Source organism: Talpa occidentalis, unplaced genomic scaffold, assembly GCF_014898055.3.
Source record: "Talpa occidentalis isolate TD23 unplaced genomic scaffold, MPIMG_talOcc4v2.1 talOcc4.10, whole genome shotgun sequence".
NCBI classification, from domain to species: Eukaryota; Metazoa; Chordata; class Mammalia; order Eulipotyphla; family Talpidae; genus Talpa; species Talpa occidentalis.
The window spans coordinates 70,325,188-70,348,498 of record NW_023600993.1 but is presented as its reverse complement, the minus strand read 5'-3'; the positions used below and the strand labels follow the sequence as shown (position 1 = coordinate 70,348,498).

The 23,311-nt window shown below is 42.0% G+C and overlaps 1 protein-coding gene and 1 long non-coding RNA gene across 10 annotated transcripts in view; one reads left to right on the top strand and one right to left on the bottom strand.

Moving 5' to 3' along the window:
* Positions 1–23,311, top strand: part of RIN2 (Ras and Rab interactor 2) — a 219,442-nt gene that overhangs the window by 90,239 nt on the left and 105,892 nt on the right. For 4 of the 9 annotated variants that reach the window (XM_054696013.1, XM_037493976.2, XM_054696010.1 and 1 more), the window contains one exon: positions 19,427–19,519. In XM_054696013.1, the coding sequence (XP_054551988.1) occupies positions 19,463–19,519 (57 nt within the window). In that variant the 5' untranslated portion in view covers positions 19,427–19,462. Of the gene's footprint in view, positions 1–12,631; positions 12,690–16,961; positions 16,987–17,050; positions 17,102–17,621; positions 18,022–19,426; positions 19,520–23,311 lie in introns of those variants that run through there. The other 5 variants (XM_037493986.2, XM_037494032.2, XM_054696020.1 and 2 more) reach the window with 5 other exon arrangements.
* Positions 2,771–12,577, bottom strand: LOC119232133 (uncharacterized). Its single transcript, XR_005122008.2, has 3 exons — positions 12,054–12,577; positions 11,810–11,913; positions 2,771–3,190 (listed from the first exon to the last, which is right to left on the bottom strand). It is a non-coding gene; the product is annotated as an uncharacterized LOC119232133 (long non-coding RNA).

Below are 23,311 nucleotides of genomic sequence, written 5' to 3'. Positions count from 1 at the left end.
TTTGAAAATTCAGCTCATATAATTTTCCCTAGATCCTTCCCTTACTTGCCAACTTTATATAAAAATTTATATAAAGTGGACTTATGTATGATGAACACTATCTCATATGAGTTTTATCAACTTATTGAATCAGTTCAAATAGGAACAATGAAGAAGAGCACCATGTGTGTTGAAAGGAGTGGCAGAATAAATATACAATGTGATACTAGGTATATAACTTATGGAGTCATCTCTTATCTTTACCACTTACTCCCTGTTGACCTTGGGAACATTATTTCACATCTTTTTTTTTAAAGATTTATTTATTTATACAAGAACTGGGGTACAGGCCAGATGCATGGGAGGGTGAGAGGATTCACCAGAGACAGAGCAGGGAACAGAACAGGCAGACTGACAAAATACACTGCTGAGGGGAGCAGTGGGCGCAACAGGAGAGGTCTGCTGCACCATGTGAGGCCCTCGCTGCCTGGCCGGGATGAACTGGTGCTGCAGAGACTGTGGATAGCTTGACAGAGCTGCACTCAACCGCCTGCACCACCGTGGGAGGCCCTATTTCACATCTTTACACCTCATTTCCGCAGCTATAAAATTCAGGTTAATTAAGAGGTCAGCTTTTCAGCATCTTGTGAGAATTATGTGAGACATATAGGTGACCCAGCCTTGTACTGCTGGACTTTATTTCAGTTCAAACCAGCCTGCTTCTAGTATTTGACTCTTTCTCTCAAAAGAGTACTGAAAACTAATGCCTTTTGTATGCAGCCCACAACCAAGAACTGTTGGGAATTGGTGTATATTTTAATACCCCAACTCCTCACTCTTCCAGATGGGATCACTCTGAGGCTGTGTTTGACACTGCCAGAGAGTCCTTGTGAGATCAAACTTAAGTTCACAGTGATAGGTAACTTGAAAACTATCCCCCATTCCCTCCTTCATTCTTCATTCATCTACCAACATTTCTTGGGATTGTGTCCCCTAGAAATTATTGGTCCTGTAATTCTTGTCTTGAGATTTGCTCCTGGGGAAATCCAAACTAGATGGTCTGAGTGTTTGTGCCCTGCCCCCACTACTTGTTGAGATCCTAATACTCAAGGTGAGGGTATTACTAGGAGGTGGGGACTTTGGGAGCCATTTAGGTCATGAAGATGGAACCCTCAGGAATGGGATTAGTGCTTTTGTAAAAGAGAGACAGCAGATCTCCTTTGCCCCTTCCTCCAGGGGGGCTCACAATGCAAAGTCTGCAACTAGTAAGAGAGCCTTCACTTGACCACAGGGCACCTTCATCTCCAACTTTCAGTCTCCAGAACTGTGAAAAATAAATCTCTATAGTTTATAAACCACCAGCCTGTGATATTTTGTTATAGCTGCTCCAAAAGGACTAAGACATGGTTTGCAAAAATGCTTTGCTCAGTACCTCGCATCTGGCAAGAACTTGGGAATTGTTTTTGTTTTTTTTCACATTTATTTTTATTTATTTTTTTACATCATTGTTCATTTTTAAACAATATTTGCTTCTCCCCTCTCCCCCATGTGTAGTCCCCATAGAATTTCCTTCCCCAATGCACCAGTGCACCATCACCACAGACCCCTGTGCTCCTCCCTCCCTCCCTCTGAGCCCTCTCCCTCCCCCTCCCCTGCAGTATGTCTCTGATTTATAACTGTCTGTTTTTGTTTTGTTGTGTTTTGTATTGTTATTATTTTTTTTTACATTGTCTTATTTGGTTCTCCTATATTCCTGCTATAAGTGAAACATCCAATACTTTTCTTTTTTCTCTGACTTATTTCACTGAGCATAATTCCTTCTAGCTCCATCCATGTTGCTGCAAATGGGAGTTTTTTTTTTTTTTTTTTTTTTTTTTTTGCTATTACTGAACATTCTTCATCAGTAGAAAGCAAAGGTGCTCACGTCGTAGGTGGAGGCCTGTCTTCTCTCTACACTCTGGTTGTTTCCAGGCTGCAGAGAGCGGCCCTGTGTGGGCATGAAAGATTGTGAGAGAGGGCCTCCCTGGTGTTGCAGGCAGTTGAGCGCCGCATTGTGAAGCTGTCCGCAGCCTCTGCAGTGCTGGTTCAATTCCTGGCCAGCCAGGGAGAGTCCCACATGGCACAGCAGACCTCTCCTGTTGCGCCCACTGCTCCCCTCAGCAGTGTATTTCGGTTGTCTGCCTTTTCTGTTCCCCACTCTGTTTCTGGTGAATCCTCTCACCCTCCCGCGCCTCTGGCCTATACCCCAGCTCTTGTGTAAAAATAAACAAATCTTTAAAAAAAAAAAAAAAGATTGTGAGAGAGCGCAGTTTAAAATGTTACAATATGTATTCTCAACAGGGACTAGACTGGTTCCAAAGGGGCAGGAAATTGGGAGTTGTGGCAGGGGAGGTTGCAAAAATATTTTGTCTTTTTATATATAAAGCACAATTTCATACCTATGTCTGTATATAAGTAAATAAATATACAGTGTATTTATGCTATAAAAATTTAATTTAGGTCCTCCCCTGGTGGCACAGCGGTTGAGCGCTGGGTTGCGAAGCTGCCCGCGGCCTCTGTCGCACCAGTTCGATCCCTGGCTGCTCCCCGGCCACCGGAGGAGGGTCCCACATGGCACGCAGACCTCTCCTGCCGCCCGCTGCCCCCTCAGCAGTGTATTTTGTCAGTCCGCCTGTTCTTTCCCAACTCTGGTTCTGGTGAATTCTCTCACCCTCCCGTACTTCTGACTGTACCCAGTGCTTGTATAAATAAATAAATAAATCTTTAAAAAAAAATTTAATTTAATGGAGGGGTCAATTAGGGAAAAAAGTGTCTACAAAGCTCCTGGCGGTGGTGGTGGGATGATAACATCAAAACCCCACTGGTTTATAACAAAAGCAGAAAGTTACTGCTGTCACCCTGGCTTTGGGCTGTCCTGAGTGGCATGGTTTAATATGCAGGGTTCATGTCCTTTTTTCTAGAGTAGGGAGTTAACAGCTGAACTTTCATAAAGTTGTTGGTCAAGTTTGCCTAGGGAGGCACCAAATTTTTGGCAAAACATCTATCTGTTTGTGGTTAAGATTCTCCTGCTTCTTATTATGACCAGACTTGGTTAAGTTCAAGGACCATGCAGCTTGGCTTTGGTGAACAGGCAACCAGTTCATCCAATCTGGTGTGCTTTGAATCTTTCCTTCTGACTTTTACAAGCATCTCCTGATCCAGGCTGATGTCCCTAAATTTGACAAGAAGAAAACAGGAATGAATTCTTTAGTTCCACATTGTCTTTGTTAAAGTACAATCATTAAAGAGTTTTAAAAATATAGCTCTCCTACACACAAATGATGAACGTGTCTTCAGGATTTATTTCACCCACTAGGAATACTTCGACAAGAATGGCCAACTTAACTCTCAGTAGGTATAGCGACTGATGCATATATAATAAGTTCAAACCAAGGATGCTGAAATAAACTCTCTCACTTGGATGTGAAACTGGTTTCCACCCTATAGATTAAATATAATCCTTGGAGTTTTTCTCTACTGGTGAAATATAATTTGTAGTTATATTTGGGTGATTATATCTGATATTTTGGACAGTTTTTCTTATATTTTTATCTAGAGTCACCTTAACATGTTACATACCAGCTTAGCTGGGTTATGAAATCTTAGCAAGCTTTAATTCTTCGTCTTCTCACTTGAGAATCTGAAAGACTATCTGGAAAACTTGTCCTTTTCATCAAAGGTACCTGGGAGCTAGGTGCACTCCATGGCTTGCTGTAAATGTTTAAACACCCTCATATTGTAGCATTTGTGTATTTCCATGGTATAAATACTCCAACTATGGTGAATTTCAAATTACCAATGGGATGTCAGAGAAGGCAGAGTTGGGAAGAGATATACAATCACAATTATAAACTAGTTATTTTCTAGTTTCAGCATGTTTGGGTGTATGCTATGACATGTATTTTATGGATTTTAGTCTTGTTATTTAAGTAACTTACCAGGGATGTAGGATCATGCTACTGGATAAATAAATAGCTCTGAAGAGCCTGAAAGATCAGCTTAGCCAGTGGTTCTAAAACTATGGTCCCTGGGACCCTCATATTCTTCAAGGGTCTTCCAGAATTTATATGATTTTTAATACAGTTTTCTTTTTTTAAAAAAAGATTTAGTTATTTATACAAGAACCAGGGTACAGGCCAGATGTGGGGGGTGGTGAGAGGATTCACCAGAGACAGAGTGGGGAACAGAACAGGCAGACTGACAGAAATACACTGCTGAGGGGAGTAGCAGGCGAGACAAGAGAGTATGCCGCACCATGTGGGTAGCTCTGTGGCTGGCGGGGATCGAACCGGCACTGCAGAGGCTACGGGCAGCTTCACAGCGCTGCGCTCAACCTCCTGTGCCACCAGGGATGCCCTACAGTTTTATTTTTTAAAGTTATATTTGAATAAAATACAATGACTCAAAATACACATGTAGCAAACTATAAAGAAATATATGGGATGATGAACACACTTAGAATCCATGTACTTTTGAGAGGGAGAAGAGGAAATGATGGAGAAGTGTGGAATCCACAAAGCTGATGAGTATAGGGGTGTGTAGTACTAGCTAACTTTTTTGCATATCATAAATTTACATAAATAAATTAAAATATACATCCATGAATAAATTCATTTTATATCAAATTCCAAGTCTTAGAAAACTCTAGCACATCAAATTATGCTGCCAGACTCACTTATTTTGGACAATTGATGAACTACATTAGCATTTTCCTGCTCTTTCTGTTTAAACATTTTCCAATGTCGCATGGCAAGCTGTTCAAAAACATTGAATTGTCATTAAGAATCACATTTTATTTAATTTTATATGAGGGAGTGAAATATACTTTGAAAATCTGAAACAACTTTAAACTTACCAGGGTCGCTGATATAGTACAGAGTACTATGTGCTATTTTTCCATTATGATAAAATTTTAACATATTACCACATTTGTACTATCATTGCCCCCCTCTCTTCTCTGTGCGTGTATGTCTCTGCACTACTTAATACGTGAGTGTTGTTAAGAACAAGGACATAATCTGAGTCACCACAATAGAGTTAGCAAAGTCAGGAAATTTAACACTGATATGGTATTTTAATCTACAGTCTACATTCCAGTTTCAACAATTGTTCCACTAATGCCACTTAATGCACTTTTGTTTTTATATTCAGGATCCAATCTAGGACAGATCATGCATTACATTTAGTTGTCATTTCTCTTTAGACATCTTCGATCTGAAATGGGTCTTCAGCCTTTCTTTGCCATTCAAGACCTTGACATTTTTGAAGAACTTATGATCATTTTTGTAGAGTGACCTTCAGTTTAGTTTTTCCGATGCTCCTTACAAGTTGGATTAAGGGCTTGCACCCATTAGGGGAATAGCACAGAAATGACACTGCTTTCTACTCAGTGCTAATAATAGGGGGCATGAGAGATGGGTCACTGGTGGCTAGTTAAGGTGGTGTCCTCCACATTGCTCTGCAGTGGGAGATTTTTTAAGAGTTAACGATTTGACTAAAAATGAGGGGTAAATCAAAAGGGGGTATTTAGACCTTCTTGGTGATGGCTCCCAAATTACTCTGACTAGGTGAGGCGGTCTGCTCTATAAGTTTCAAGGCATTTTTGTGGTCCAAGAAAGGGCAGCATCAGCAGCCTGCTGTATGGCTGGGGCCTGCAAAAGCCATCAGTGTCCACATGTCTGGCACCGGGCGCCCTGGTGCTCAGTCAGTTCTAGGATGAGAACCAACGCTGGGTGGGGCTTCCGGTGGTTTCTGAGTGCGCCTGTCCCGCTGTGTTGGTGATGGGATATTTGTATAGTGTGGCTTTGCTGAGGTTTCCTCACTTTCCCGCATAAAATGACCATAGTCTGTCTTCTGAGCCAAGACTGCTGAGCCACAAATCACACATGCCCTGACCCAGCCTGGGACAGTGGCCTTGCAGAGGAAAACAGGAAATTAGAACATATGCACTTTCCATGTATTGGCTAAATTATGAGTTTCTCAGTAGTTCCATATGGGTTGAATAACAGGGTAATTTTCCTTCATGGAGTGAAATACCCAAACTCAGTAAGATTTATTTTATTGAATATAAGATGAATAACATCTTATTTTAGTGAATTACTTAGGGTCCGGCACTATTTTGTAAGTAGTATCACAGATTCACTCATGAATTCATTCCACAAGCTTTTACTGGGCCAGGAAGCTTGTGGTATCAGCTGGGCTATACCTGCTGATATAGCTATGCAGTCACACACATTTAGTAGGTAAAGCTGTCTACACTAACTTTAGACAACTTGCGGGGTCCTGCTCTGTGGTAGCAATGGGTGATAAATGGAGATGTGGAATTACAATGTCATGGGAGGCCATTAGTTGGGGTGCAAGTGCACCCAGAAGAGGAAGGCTTCATGGTGGGTGGGGGAGACTGCATAGATATGATCCTTGAGCTGAGTATTTACCAAGTGAGTGGGGGGGGCATTTTATGTACGTATGTATGTAGAAGAATTGGGGTGTAGGTCAGAGGTGCGAGGGGTGTGTGTATGTGAGAGAGAGGATTCACCAGAAACAGAGTGGGGAGCAGAACTGGCGGATTTACTAAAATAACACTGCTGAGGGGAGCAGCAGTGAGACAGAAGTCTGCTGTGCCATGTGGGTTAGCTCTCTGGCTAGGGATCAAACTCAGGCCATAGCAGTGAGAGCGCTGAGACTTAACCCCTGGGCCTAGGCATTAAGCGCTGAGACCTGCGGGGGGGGGGGGGGCATTTTAAATAGAGACTTGCAGAGATGCAAAGGTGTGGCAAGTAAGGAAGGGTTCATTGGAGACGTCTGAGTGGAAATAAAAATTTGAGTTAAATTGGGGAAGACCGTGGAGTTAACACTGCATCAGAATTTGGATGTTCTGTCCTAAGTGTTGGGAGCATCTTGATAAGATTTTGTATCTTAGAGCAGCATTTCTCAAACTTGAGGAAAGGGTCTCTAGGAAAGGACTCCCTCACTTTCTGAGGGCGTTAACTTGTATCTAGATTTGTTGGTGTAGGGTTGTGAGGACATCCATTTCACAGGCAGAACCAGGAACTGAAGACAACAGCGGAAGAGCCTCTTTGGAATCGCGGAAACACTGGATTCCTTCATCACTTTTACTGTTTAGTGACTTTTAAACATTTATTCTGAAATAATTTCAAACTCCCAGAGAAGTTGCAAGGTAGTTTAGAGAACTCCTGTTTGTCATGTATGGGGATTCAGGATTTGTACCATGTAGCCCCATTTTGCTGTATCATTCTTGAACCAGTTGAAAGCAAGTTGCAGACATCATGGCCCTTTACCACTTACAACTTCACATGTGGTTCCTTAAAATAGGGGTGCTTCTTACCTTCCCATGGTCCTATCCTCCAAGCCTGGAGCTTAATCATTGATAGGTACTTTTACCTAATCTTTAGATTCCGATTTTTGAATTTTCCCTATGCTGTCCTCTGTATCATGTTTCTCCAGTCCAGGATCATATGTGATTTGGGGGAATTCAGATCTTTTTGATTCTCTTTTAGTTTGGAAAGATTTTTCTGCCTTTCTTTGTGTTTTTATGACATTGATGTTTTTATAGAATCACAGCCAGCCCTGGATTGGGGTGTATTTGATGTTTCCTGGTGATTAGAGTCAGGTCTCACACTCCCTGTTGATAGGGATGATGTTATGTAGCTGATGTTGTGTCCTCTCAGGGCATCACCTCTGGAGGATCACAGCATATGTTTGCCCTCCCTTGGGACATTAATTTTGATTACTTGGTTAAGGTGTTGTATAGTTTCTCCACTATACCCCTCTTGCAATTATTGATCTATAAGGAGAAATAACTGCTTATTACTATTCTACATCCAACCATAAGAGTTGCAAATATCACTTGTGAACAATATGGTAACATTAAGAAATGTCTGTATCATATTTGGACTGTTTGCCATAAATCTGACATTTATTTAAATGTGGTATGCTAACAAGGACTGAATTAATATTATAATTTTTAAAAAAATATTCTATCTCAGTTCAAGATTTAACTGAAAATATAAAACCCAAATGATTTCTTGTATTTAGTAAATTGAATTGTAACGGTAATTGTGCAAAATTCTTAATACTTCCACAGGCTCTATTGTAACACAATTGAAATTTTACGTATCAAAAGAGAGAAATTACCATTTATTTTTAAGCCAATTAGAATTGGGTTTTCTGTTACACCATAAAAGCTCTTTACTGACTCAAGGGCCAGTTTATATTATGGGGTTAGTTGCTAATTACCATGGAGAAACAAGCAAAGGGTTAAAAGGAGGGAAAAAATAGGGGATTTTCATAAAACTTTAATTGTGGTCAGATGGGAATAGAGTTGGACCGGAGTACATGGTATCCTGGGAGGATTAAGTGTTTGGTGATACCTCTTGGTCTTAGAATTTATTTTATAAAGGCTGAACTAAAAAAAGGGGGTGGGGGATTCTCTAAGTTGCAATGAATAATATAATTTAACTTATTTACAAATTTTCAAATAAGTCTTTCAGTTTTTACAAATTTGCAACAATTTGCTAACATCATTTTCAATTTTTTAAATTGCTTTTAGCTGGATGATATTCCTTGAGTTCACAAAAGATATTGATTATCTACAGGAAAATGCAAATTTTCATTAAAATATGTTTATGCATCTTTGCTGGATTTTACATTGCAAAAATATTTACATTAATTGTAAACTCAGTACTAGCTGAGTAGATTTCCTAAGAGAGAGAAGTAGTGAGTCCTAGACAAGGATTGAAGTACAAGTCATTTATTGGGAGGTGATCTCAGGGGAATCAGTAGGAGAGTGGAGCTGGGGAAAGGGAAGGGGAAGCAGGCATTAAAGAGCAGTATCATGTGTGTGCATGCATGTGTGTGTATGTGTGTCTGTCTGTGATTCCCTTGGTTTGGGTGCCCCCAGAAGCAGAGCCTAAGACCACGCACCACATAAAACAAGTACCTGAGAGTTCTCCTACCTGAGATAGGTGAGGCAATACTTCTATTGCTAGAAGTAGTGCATCTTGCTTTGTGAGCTTCCAGAATCTCACTTGCCCAGGGCTGCCAGCATAGGCCATGGGCAACAACTTGGTCTACATTTAACAGTGAGTCCGGGAGTTATGGGATACAAATGTCATGGGAAAAAATGCTCAACAAAAGTAGGTGGGTATTTGTCAGGAAAGTTTTGTTTCTACTGTTGTGGGATCTCTACTGCAGGAGTCAGAACCAGCCTACATGTACATAGCACTTCTGAGATTGGAAAGTTCGGTTAGAACTGATCGAAAGGACCCCTGAATGCCCAACCAGGGAATGTGGCCACTAAAATCTAAAAATGAGCGGGGAAGCAGAAAGCTGGGAAAGGACACTTTGGTATGAGCTTGCAGGGCAGGACTTGGGCACAGACATCAGGGAGCTGCTGAAGCCATTAGGTTGTCGGCGCCCAAGGCCTGAGTGATTGTGGAGCTGGAAGGAAGATGAGAGCCATTTCACCCGGTGGCTTCTCAGAGCTGATTGATGTGCAGAGTCAAGTGAGGGAGGAGCTGAGGCCTTGCCCTCTGAGGTCTTAAGCCTGCTGTTGTCATTAACAGAAGGGGAGCAAGGACTTCAGAGGAACGGAATGTTAAGTGGAAAGTCAGCAATGGAAGCTACGTTTTAGAGAAAGAAACCAAAAATGAGTGCTGCGTTTTGTATTCTTTTGTAGACAGATATCTCTGAGCTCTGAAAAAGAGAAAGAGGGCTCCATCCTTACTTGGTTTTGTTTTGCTTTATTGTTTCTTTTTTTCTAAATTGTAACCAATCAGAATAGTGCAATTGAGAGTTAATGCACAAACCTGCCAGCTGAGTGCTTTGACTTCTATCTACTCTCTCTGTACATCTGATGAAATGATAATGGGACAGAAAACAATCAAAAATAGTGGCAGGAAAAGAATGAAAACACTCTAGACCTGACTGTGAACGGAGCCTGGAGAAAACCTTGGTTAACAAGAAGCTTCCAGCTGCAGGGAGCCACATGTTTGTACATGTGATGCCATTACAGGCAGGCCAAGTGGAGATTGATGGGTGAAAGGTTAAAAGCACTTTGTAAATGAAAATACCATATACGACAATGTCCTAGAGCAATGGGACCTTAGCTTTATTATATGCAGACACCTCCTCCCCCCACTTTCTTTTAGGCAGGTGGGGACTATGAGGAGGCTGGATTGGGTCCAGCATTGAAGCAAATATAATTATCTTTCTTGGTCTCAAGAAAAACACTTTCAGCCTCTGCAGAAGAACAAGAGGATAAGGTCTTTTACACTACAAGCATTCGTATTAACCTCTCATCTTCCCATTTGCTGGGGATTGGATTTCAGCCATCCAAACAGAGGAATTTCTCCCCCAAATAATCAGCATTTGCATGAGTTTCAGGCATATTGTCCAGTTTTCTATTATCTGTAGAACCTTGAAGTCAAGAGAAGCTAATTATTGGGGCTCATAAAATATCCCTATTCCCTAAGGAAGCATGTATGTTGGGGCTTGAACTCAGATATGGGGTAGAAGGATTTTTCAGTGCTTACTAGGTGTGATTTGACCTCCAATTTAAGGTTGTTTAGAAATGAAAGGCAACTGGTTTAGGATTAAGACAACACTGAAGGAGACCAAGATGGTGGAACCACAGTGAAGGGGGTTATAGTGTTTTAGAATAACCAAAGGAAAAAGGAAGAGACACAATTTCAACAACAGTCTAAGGCATTCCTGATTTCTCTCCAGCTCTTAATGTCTTCTGGAATTAAAAGTTAGGGAGAAATTAGGATGCTTTAGGGCTGTTGAATCCAAACCCTTCTGCTTTCTTCAAGTGTCACAAGGATATAACCAGGGCCAGTCAGGATTAAACCTCATACATCTGCAAACCAAGATCAGGTGAGGATGGGAGAGGATCAAAAGCAGTAGTGGAAGCTGTGTCCATCCTCTCGTGGGCCCTGAGATCTCCAACCTTCCCGCCAGTGGTGACCTGAGGCCTGGGCAAGAGACACAGCTGCCTTGGGCAAATGCACTTCATCACACTCTGGCTTCATCCCTCCCCATGGAAGAAGTCTACTGGGCCAAGTGTTGTCCCAACCTGGAGTTCACATTTCCCCACTCCCTCTATTTCCCTCTAGATGCACAACACTCTGGAATCCCTGCTGCATTCTCAAGCTATTTGGACTGCCTGGGAGTGCCTATTCCCTCCGCAACTCCCCACCCAAAGGCTGGATCTGCCCTGGTATAGCTCTGCCTCTTCCAGAGTCTGGGCGACTAGGATGGAATGCCAGATGGACCGTGCTTGGACAGGAATCTGGGGTGGTCACAGAGTTTTTAGAAGGAATGGAGGGACACAAGTCATGGGGCAAGTTTGGGATTCCCCCCATCTTCCCATGCTTAGCACAGAACACAGAAGAGTCTGAAAAACATAAATTGAAACAGACATTTCAAGCCCTTATGAAGACCCATTTGTCATAGTAGGAGAATAGAAAATATTTTAGTTTATAGTTTATACTCTTGATTTATTACTTTAAAAAATATAGACATAAGGTACATGAACTTACATTTGTTCTCTTCCCCTGACCCTGAAAGTATTAGTATCTGCCTGTGTATCCCCTCAGAAGGCAGGATACCCCAGACAAGGTCAGTGGCACACTGTCTCTGCTACTGCTCACACCATCTGTCCATGGGGTGACACTATGGCTTTTGCTCTTCTTTTTCCAAGAAGTCTGACCCCCAGTGATTATGACTGCATTCCTGAAGCAGTCTCCATCCTATATGAGTTTGTACTCACCCTTAAACACTCTCGTTGGCAATGGGGTGATCCTACTGCCAACCCTCTCCCTTGGGCTTCGTGTTAATGTCTCTGTCCTCCTTCCCATAAAGTGGGTCAAATACCTGCACGAGAGAACAGGAGGGAGGTAGAACATTGAGAAGAAACCCTGCATTTCAAAGAGAACCTGCAGGTTCTCTGCATTTTGGTAGTTGTAGCCTATGCAAAACTGGATTTGTGAAATAGCCCCATCATATGTACTTACTTGTCTTTCCCAAGAAAAAAGCAGGATTCCATTGGTCAGCCAAGAATAAAACTTTTAAATGATAGAAGTGCCTGAACTACTAAGGCACAATTTCAGACACAAAATACACCATTTTCATGATAGTAACAGATATCTCTGAGATCCTTACTGAACTAGTGAGTTTCTAGGAGTCTCTTGTACATACACACAATATTATTTTGGATAACAACCCTTTCTTTATGGATTCTGGCTATGAGATGGTATCACTAATTATTAATAGGGCAATTATTACATATGGTGGTATTTTGTTATTTTAATGATGAGGCTTCTGCTGAAAGTTCCACGTGGAATCCATGGACTGAGAAGGGAAGCATTCTTCAGAGAAGGTCCAGCTGTTCCCCAACCCATTTCTTGAAAGTAAGGTTGGAAATTTTAAGATTCTATTCCTCACAACACAGAGATTCAAGAACATTCACAAATGCGCGGAGAAATCAACTTGGTTGGCCAGTTGTATTTCATTGTGACTTTCACATGTTCTGGTAGAATGTTTTGTTTGTTTCTGATGATGATGTGATGACTTGGACACAAACCTGGAGACCTCTCTAGAATTCTGGTTCTAAACTGAAAATGAAAGAACTGAGGAAGAGGATTGGCTAGGTAATTCTTTGGGTCTGTATGGAAGGGGAACTTCGTGATACATACTAAAAGAAGAAATTTCACAATAGAGAGAAATGTAGCCTCCCTGAAAACCAACTTCCTTGTTTTTTTTCTAGCATGTTATGTGGTCATTAGCATGGTGTATTTGCTTTTGGCATGTGCTTTTACCTCATCATTCTTTTTTTTTTTTTTTTTTTTTTTAATACAAGCACTGGGTACAGTCAGAAGCGTGGGAAGGTAAGAGAATTCACCAGAGTCAGAGGGGAGAGCAGAGCAGGCAGACTGACGAAATACACTGCTGAGGGGAGCAATGGGTGGCAGAAGAGGTCTGCGCGCCATGTGGGACCCTCGCTCGGGGATCGAACCGGCGCTGCAGAGGCTGCGGGCAGCTCGCAACCCAGCGCTCAACCACTGTGCCATTGGGGAGGCCCTACCTCGTCATTCTTGAAGATTTGTTCCTTACCATCATGTTATACTTTTGAGGGAGGCAGTCTTTAGAAACCCTTTCTTTCAGTTTCTATGACATCCTTATAAAATCTCATGTACTTAATTCTTCAACAAGCATTTATTGAGCATATACACACCAGGCACTGTGTAAGGCATTGGAGATTATGCCATGAATAATTATCTAAATACCTAACCTAAATAATTGTCTAAAAAACTATCTAGAATTATCTAATATCCCCAATGTCTGATTGACTAAAGAAAAATCTTTTCTTCTTGTCTTTAACCCCTTAAGAAATGGAACTAAGTCTAAAATAACAGGTGGTACATATGGCCTCCTTCACATTTCCCTGATGGCACTCTTTGACTTGGTTAAGATGACAGGCAGACATTTTCATGTCTATCTTAGGACAAATAATGTGGTTTCATGGATAAAGCTCTAGTTTCAGTCTAAAGATCTAATTTCTTGCTTTTCTATCTTTCATAACTTTAATGCATGAAGACTCCAATAAAAGCAACCTCAGAGACCTTGTGGTTTAGGATTGGTGAATTAAATGCAATTGTAAGTTGCAGTCAGTTCTTCTTACCCACTAACACTGATAGTTAAATTTTCATGAACTTTACAAGCATGTTGTGATGTTAGCAGCTTGGAAACAGCCTTGTATCTAGGTTAGTAAATATTTATGTATTAACATCAGTAGGCAAATGCTGAAATGTGGGGCTTCTATTCCCCAGAAAGCCAGTTGCTAAGCATTTTCCAGTAAATTCCTAATTAAAAGGGAGTGTAAATAACCTAATGGTGAAGTAGAAAGTTTGGAAAGGTATACACAAGTTTAAAATAAAGGGGAAAGAAACAAATTATTACATGAAATTCCAGGCAACATGCCCTAGGAGCTAATTTTTAATGTAGGGATGATTGCCCTCTTTTTCTCCTTTCTAGAGCTGGTTGTCACGACATTTTAACCTTGGGTATTTTCATTTCGTTTCATTGTGGTAAGAACACTGAGTAGGAGACCTACCCTGCTAAATAGGATATTTTAATGTAGGCATTTGGATTTTGTGTGTGTCTTTTACACTTTCTTCACTAATGGTATATAGGCTGTTAGTAAACAAAACAAAACAAAAAAACTATTAGGAAAATAAAGAGTATTGAGTTCAGGATTATAATAGTTAGTTGCTGGGCAGTAGAAGAATCTATTCCTAGATTCCCTTTTATCTCCAATTATCTAAAAAATGTGAAATATCCCATTGTGAAACCTTTTCATAATGAGGCTGCCTGTGCAGGGCGTTACTTTGGGATGAGAGCCGACGTGCGATGTAAGATTTCCTCCTTGTATGAGTGAAGTCACTGCATACGTGGACAGGGAGTGTCCCTTACCCACGTGGAACTTTCCAAGTGAGAAGGTTTGAATAGACTTTCCTTTGAAATGCTGGAAGATTCTCGGTCCTGTTCTAGATAGGCACAGTGCACAGCCCAGCGCTAAGCTCAGGAGAAACTTTTGCTCAGAGGAATAAGGATGTCTGCAGGGATAAAGAGGGAGTAGCAGGAGGCTCATGATTGAATGGCCAAGGGGAAAATGAAAGCATTAAAGGAGGAATTTGGCAGCAGCGCTGCTCACCTGCGGTCCAGACAGTAGGTATTATCTTTGGTGGACGTGTTCACACCTAGGCTGGGCTCCAGGGCTCCAGCAGAGCTTCTGCAGGATGGAGGGGAGTCTCTGTGAGGAACCAGTTTTCCTAGGACTGAAGGGAAGCCCTCCTCTGGAGAATGAGCCCCATGTATGGGCCAACCCTGGGAGTGGCAGAAATGTAGAGTTTCATATCACTTAGGAAAAAAATTATTGTTTTGTCCTTGAGAAAGCCAAGGCAGTGAACGTTGTTTTTAATTTGAATTTTAAAAAGTGTAATTGAGTAAGGAGGCTGAGAATACAATTCTTTGCTTCTGATTTTTATATATCCCACAAATTAGTCTTTTTTCTTTTTTTTTTTTTAAAGCTCTATCCATTTATTTATAAAAGAACCAGGGTACAGGCCAGATGTGCAGGAGGATGAGAGGATTCACCAGAGACAGAGCAGGGAGCAGAACAGGCAGACTGACGAAATACACTGCTGAGGGGAGCAGCAGGCGAGACAGGAGAGGTCTGCTGTGCCCTGCGGGACCCTCACCGGCCGGCCAGGATCGAACCAGCGCTTTAGAAGCTGTGGACAGCTTCACAGCGCGGCGTTCAACTGCCTGCGCCACCAGGGGAGACCCACAAATTAGTCTTTTTCAATGAAAAGTTTTAATGGTCTTAAACCTTTTTATTTATTTTTATTTTTAAAAAACTATTTTTTTAGATTCATTTATTTTTGCATACAAGAGCTGGGGTACAGGCCAGAGGTGTGGGGGGTGAGAGGATTCACCAGAGACAGAGTGGGGAACAGAACTGGCGGATCTACTGAAATACACTGGTGAGGGGCGCAGCGGGCGAGACGGGAGAGGTCTGAGGTGCCTTGTGTGTCACTTCCCTGGCCAGGGGTCAAACTCATCCTGCAGTGTCTGGCAGTAGCTTGATAATGCTGAGACTTTACCCCTTGCACCACCAGGGAGGCCCAAACCTTTTTATTTTTAAGTTTGACAATTGATGGAGGGAAAATCAGAGCTGTACAGTGATATAAGATGCTTTTTAAAAAATCCACAAAACTTGACATTTTAAGTCAGAGCCTGGAATAGAGTTGTGTTTTTTTCCCAACTTGTAAAATCTGTGGTAATAGAAAGATAATTATGGAAATATTTAAAGAATTTCCCTGGATTCAGAAAAAGGGCCAGGAGAAAAGGTGAGTTGCATTTCTTGGAATTTGCCGTGACTTGATGGATCCTCAGGGATGAATCACTTTCTCCTACTTCAGTCACTCTGGCTGTAAAATAATTATTATAATGCAATAAATAACGAATCTTATTTACTAAGAACTAAAGTTCATTTTACCTGCCTCAGTCAACTGCTGGAAAGCAGAAAACTTTGTGGCCAACACTCACAGCTGCTTGAAGATGGAAAACCCATGGAATGAATTAGTTGTTTCTTAGGAGTAGGGGATGCTGCCAGTATGCTTATGGGTTTGCACTTGTGACCCCAGGCCAATAAAATAGTAAGGGAATCATTGGATTAAGTGAATTGATGGTCGAGTGGAGGGGAGGGGCATCAGAAAGGCCAGCTCATTAACACATCTCAGATGATCTGTCTTGCCAAGATCTGGCTGGGGACTAGGTAGACCAGAACCTGGAAGAGTGCCAGTGCCTCAACTCAGCTTGGTTGATCAGTGAACTGGAAATCGGGCACTCCGAGTTCCAATCCAGGTGGCAGCAGAGCCACGGGCCCTCAGTGCCTGTGGTCGGTGACTCTCAGGGCATCATGCTGAACAGCCCACCTTGCACCCTCTTGCATAACCTCTTGCTCAGCGGCAGTTCAGGCAGCCTGGAGCTTTATCCTTCTCAAGACAGACCTTCACCTCAGCGGGCACTTGTGGAGCCATGCGGAAAGACACAGCTAGGTTTACTCTGAAGAGGCAGCGCCTGGCATTTCTGGGAGAGTGAGGAATAGTCATTCCCTGCCTTTGTCCTTTAGCCTGACTAGAACAATCAGCTTCGTTTACATTCCTTCAGTGGTGTTACTGAAAGGGCTTGGCAGCTTCAAAACGTTTGCAGTGTCCTTCAGTCCCATTAGAGGTTTTTTTCCCCTTTTCTTTTTTTGGTTAACGTTCAGCTAGCATCTGGAAAGATCCACTGGACATGCTGGGTGTGTTTTTTTTTTTTTTTTTTTTTCAAGAATCTCCTTTACCCTTCTGGGAAACCAGGAAAAGAGCACACTTCCACCGTGTAAGTCTGGAGGAATTTCACAGCCTTTCAAACTACGTACGGTACCTTTTTTGTTTCTTGGTCCAGCCTGTTACTGGGGTGGTTTTAGGATGAAACTGCTGGTGTACTCCCTGGGGTAAGTGGTAGGGGATCACAGATGAAAGAAGTTATTGTCTTAAATGATATATTAAATTTCTACTCATATTGAGTTAAGGTGTTATGGTTTGGGAAGGAAACTATTGCTATGACAGGCAGGACCTTAAACCAAAATGTCTGTTTGGTTCTTAAGAACTTCATTTAAAAAAAAAATAGAATCTATGCCATACTTGGATTTTGTTCTGTGGGAAGAATGTACGGCGACACTTGGCCACCTGTTCTTATCACCAGCCCTCATCCATCCTGGAGCACCTTTATGACGAAGTAAGGGGACCTGCATCTGTATTTCTGGAGAAATGTGATAGATCTGCCTGCCCTTCATGGAATCCAAACAGAATGTTTCATCAGCACCTCTTGGGTTTAAAGTGTATGCACGCATTTTTCAGGCAGCTAATTAAACTAAAAAAGTTCTGGATTCCAGACCACACTATTGCTATAGGCAAAATTCCCTGCCTGTCGTGGCTCATCAGAAAGGGTTTGTATACAGAAAACTTCTGAACAGAACAAAGAGACTTAGGTCTGGATGAGGAATGAAGTCTTGGCTCTCACTTAGCAGTTCCCTAACTGCTGTGCCATGTCAAATTCCCTGCCGAGAAAACGTCTGAAAGAAAAAGAATTACAGACATCAGGCTTGTTTTTAAGAAGTGTACTTTTTAATTTGTGTGCCTCTGGGCTTAAAGAGTTAATCATTTGCTCCCCAAGGTTACCATGTGGCTCCCTTCCATTCTAAGTTCTGTATACCGCACTGTCTTCTGGAGTCACTTCAATCTCTGGACTTTGCTTGTAAATGATGAACTTCAACAGCTTTGGATCTGGGTGCCCGTCAGTTGCTGAGAGCAAGGACCTGAATCTCTGGAGTCAGCAGGATTGCAGTAGAAAGTTTACCAGCCTCCTCAGAAGGTTTTTGGATGTTGGTCTTCATCTAGGTGGGATTGGAAATGGAAAGAAACATGAGGAGTCTATTTCTCACGGAAAAATGATTAAAATAGGCAAAGACTCCAGAAGAAGGGGTGTGTGCGCATTGCATTAATAGTATTTTTTCCTAGATTGGAATCTCTGGGTGGCTGCAGTCCACTATGAATGTGAGCAGATCATGGGGCTGGAATGAACTTGCTTCCAAAGAGTTTGCTTGCCCTGGGTGTGCAATTTTCTGCAATGTATTTATTCTTCTCCACTTGTTATGTTCTTTTGTTGCTGCCGTTGCCCAGCTAATAATGAGGAAACAGCGGCTGCTGTGGTCCAGTGCCTCTTCACCCCTCCAATTCCACTTCCATGGCTGACCCTCTTTTAATATTTCTTAATGTAACCTGCAGGATGTTTTCACTAAATATTTCCATACTTGTCCTTTTACTGTGGGGGTCGTGGTTAGAACCAGCTACGTCTTACGCATGTCATGGTGAACAGAAAGCTATTAGGAGTGGGAGGACTGTTTTATAATAACTTCTGCTTCAGCCTCCCTGACAAAGAAAAATTTGGGGATCAACCTCAGGTCTCCTTTCCTGACTTGGCCAAGGCCGACTGTCCAGGTGTTGTATGTCTTTTACTAAGAAGTAGAACTGAGGTGTTTGTGATTAGAGGGAAGTGCATTGGGTTTTGATGTTCGAATGAGGGAAATTCCAAGCTCCAATAGCCACAGTTATGATTCAGAATCATATCATGCCTTTAAGTTTCCTTCTGCATTCCAGAGTTCAGTCCCCTCTCCCAATCATGGAGTTGTTTATGTGCTGTTTCTTACCCAACCCAATCTCTGTAAACAGGGACACCACATTTCATCCCATTCTTTATTTCTAAAGAGAAAATAGAGGAATTTATTCCCAGTGCCCTTGTGTTGACCTTGCCTGGGGGAGAGGGCTAGCAGAACTAAAGATGACCTCATCCATTCCAGCAGGATTTCCTGGGACATTCAGGGCTACATTCTTCTGCTGTCCCTCTGTGATCAACCACATTAAGTCCATAAGCTTCAGAGTAGATTACGGTGACATGGAATATTGATTCCTTTAGGACTTGAGTGTGAGGTCAGGCAAAGACACAAAGCAATCATTATGCGTTCGGCAGTTGCAAAGACCTTCTGCGTCAGCTGGAGAAGCGGGAGGTGGGGCCTTGAGGTGGGGCACAGTCTAGGAACTGTGCCGTCTGAGGCAGGAAATCAGCCTGAAAGGAGATGGAAGGGCTTTGGTGGGAAATAAATGGCACTGTGTTGTTGACGGAAAAAGATCTTGGCAGGACTGTTGTTGTGAGTGTTCTGTGGCTTAGAAAGGAATTTCCTACAGGCTGGACTAACCATTAAAAATGTCTCTACCTTCAGGAGTCCCAGGCGTGCAGTAGAACCTCACTGGGGGAAATGTCAGCTTGGACCATGGGCGCCCGCAGTCTGGACAAACGAGGAAGTTTCTTTAAGGTAAAAAGCAAGCCTTGATTGGGGTCGCTAATCTGTAGCTCGCTCACTTTGCTTGGCTGCCTGGCAGCTGCAGGCGTTGCTGCGAGCTGCAGGGGGAAGCCTCCTCTCTGAGCCAGCTCTGGCCAACGGAGCTTAGAGCTCGCCTGAGCCCAGCTGAGAGCTGTGAGTGGGTTTTGCAGTAGGTTGGGGCTTTGCGAGTTAGTGCTTCCAGGCCCAGGACTCAAGCACGGAGCACGGAGGATGCCACCTTTTGTAAAAAGCAATTGAGGCTATCTTTATTTGTAAATTGTGTGGCTATTCCTGTTTCTGTTGGACGGTTTCCTGATGGAAGCTGGACTCTGATTCCAGTGAGTCAGTGCTGTAGGCCCGTCACTTCTACTCTTTGCTTGATAGCATGAATCACGTAAGAGCTCGTTAAAAAAGAAGAAAGAACAACAGATTCCTGGGTCTCACCCTAGACTGATTAAATGTTATTGGCTGGTGTATTTTATCAAACACCCCAGTGGCCTCTTAAGATCAGGCAAGTTAGGACCAAGCCAGCGGGATTAATAATGTATAAGTTTTTTTAAAATAATATTCATATTGAAGTTAATGGGGTAAAATTACCCTGCTTGCTTAATGTGATAAGGTTCTGAATGGTTTTCTTATACACTCAATCCCTCTGTGTGTATGTGTGTTAAATTAAGACTTGGTGCTCATTTCTAATTTACGCTTGAGAATTAATTTCATAGGGTTCTTGCTTTGTAAAAAACTTGGAAAATATATACTTATGTTAAAAAGCAGTAAAATAGAGGTAAAGTGTGCACCTGACATCTGCCCTAAGCAGGTGTCACAACACCAGATCTTTTCCCCAAAGGAGGGACCTAACTTTATTACCTAGGAAAATTGACGATGCTATCAATAATTATCCCACCCTGCTGGGTTGTAAGTATGTATTAAGTCTCATTTATATGATTCATTTTTCCAGGAGACCAGAACTGATTTATTGTGTCAGTTATGGGCTACATCAGCAGAGACTGTTGACAAAGCAATGCTAAGTTCATTGAACTCAGAGAACTAATCACCAGGACATAACCTTATTGGTATTTAAGCAAGGAGAGGTCAGAAAGCAAATTTTAGTTTACAGGGATCTAGACCCAAGTCCTTTAAGCTGTATTTTTAAAGGCAGAGAACTGAGTTTCAGCAAGATTTGTTATACTAGTTCAGGATTGGAGACTTTCAACAAGGAGAGAGTCTTAAAGAAAGTCTTGGCAAGAAAATCATAGTTTGATAAGCAAACTGTTGTCCCAGGTGAGCAAACTTTGCCAAAACAAACTGTTTTATAAGAATTTCCTGCAGCAAACAGTGAAGTTATTTATTGATTTACAGCCTTAACTTCCTGGGCAAGAATATCCTGGAAGAAATAGTTATGTTGACACAGATGGTCTCTGTCTCAATAGTTTTTCTCACTCTTACTAGTTAAGCTGTGTGGATGTAGCAGTTTCAGTTCTCAATAGGTTTACTCATTTTGAATCAAACCTGTATGAGGTCCCCCCATATAAAGCCAAAATGGAGAGGGGGTTTTCAGGTCTCCTATAGACCAGGGGCTAACCCCACCAGTCTCCTGACTCCTTTCCAGTTTCTGGATTTTATCCTATGTTGAGATATTTATTTCATGCAGGCAGAAGGAATGAACCCAAACCCCTCCTTAACCCAAGGCACTGCTACATCAGCCTAAATACTGACTAGTCTGTAATTACCACCTTATGCTCAGGAAGCGCAGTGGGATTGAATCTTACATAGAGTTAGATGTTAAAGTCAAGGCAAAAGAAGGAAATAGAGTTTACTCAACATTATCTTTCACATTCCTTGGGTAAGTGCCATGTCAAAGCCAATACCACCTAGTGTTAAGTCCCTTGTAGCCAGTTTTTCCTGCAGTCCTGGGGATTATGATTATTTTTTTATTTTCAGCTGAACATCAGGTAAAGTAGTTGACATGTATCTGGGCTATGTCCCGTGAAAGCATCAATCAGGCAAGAAGCCTGTGACCTGCCTGAGCCTGCTGAGGGCAAGTCCTCCTTCTCATCACCCCTGAGTCAAATGCCCTTGAGGAAAATGTTGGCAAAGTGCCCTGCACTATTTAACTTGGTGTGTGGAGAAGCAGGCACTGAGTTATTGAATTAAGAGTATGCAGATCATGATCTGCTGAATGAGGAGGTACAAACTACCCACAGGGAGTCAGCAGGGAGCTCCCTCCACATCAGAGCTCCCAATTTGGGAAGGAAACTCACGAAGTTGTTTTGATTGAAAGTATATTTCAATGCATGCACACAAAAGGGGTAGAGTCATAAGATATATTATTTGAATCTTTTTTTAAAAAGATTTATTTATACATACAAGAACTGGGGTACAGGCCAGAGGTGTGGGGGCCGGTGAGAGGATTCACCAGAGACAGAGTGAGGAACAGAACAGGCAGATCAACTGAAATACACTGCTGAGGGGAGCAGCAGGCGAGCCAGGAGAGGTCTGCTATGCCATGTGGGTACCTCCCTGGCTGGGGGATCGAACTCGTGCTGCAGTGGCTGCAGACAGCTTCATAGGTTGCATCTTAACCCCTTGCACCAGTAGGGAGGCCCAAGATATATTATTTAAAGATTCAAGATAGAGGGCAGGTTACTTAGAAGGTGATAAATGCAGAGATCACTAGTATTTCTGCAAAGTTCACTCTAAGAAGTTATTGACAAAGGTGCCCTGGGGAAGAACAAAACAGACACTTGTGGCAAGAGTCCTTTGCTTGGGTCCTCATGTAAATGCCCAGACCCTGATTATGAGCAGAGCTGTCATACTGTAAAATGCCTAGCACAACTCAGAAAAACAGAAGTCTTGCTATTGTCTGTTTTCCTATGGACATGCCAAAGTTTAAATTGTATCATTTATTTAAGTCTGTTGCTCATGTAGCTCTATGATATAGTTACATTATACTTCTTTTCTTTCTTTATTCTTCTTTATGGACATTGTTATTCTCTACTATGAGGTCTCCATAATTAGTTACTATGGACTGATATTAGAACAACATGAAATAGATAACATATTAGTTATTATTAATTATTCCATAGTGTGTGGGCATGTAATTATCTACAAGGGTGAAGTCAACAGCCCTTTGGACATTTAATACTGACCTTTTGGAGGCTCATTTAAAAAATAATAGGGTGGAATTCAGCCCATTCTAGGACTGGCTGGCTCTTCTTTTTCTCCACATGCCTTACTTCCATCCACACGTATCCAGCACCAAGGGTCAGCCAGGTACCCGGGAGGGAAAAATCAGAGCTACCCCTAGCCTTATGTCAAAGAAAGATATTAATCAAGTAATCAAAAAACACTAAATACAAATTATAAGTCATAAGAGAAAAAAATGCTTCATGGTATATCACCTAATGTGAGGGTCCAGCAAACTCTTTATGAGAAAATAGCCTTGATCTGGAAGTTGAGGTTCACCCTGTATTACTGGGATGCACTGTAGAGCAATGCTCAAATGATGGTGTCTGACACACACACCAGCGAAATCCTCTAACCTGATAGGGCTTCATAAAGTGGAGAACTATTGACTATATTCTGGGCTCACAATTGAATTCCACATCCTTATTACCTCTTTTTTAGTTATCTGGATGCACATGATTTTATGCAAAGCCTAGATAATTGAAAGGCAATCACTGGACAGCTGTGTCATCAGTATCTCCTCCAATCCAATTTTTGTTTTTAAACCCAAGTTGCTTACTATCATAGCAGGCCTCGATTGCAGTTTCCCATCTGTCT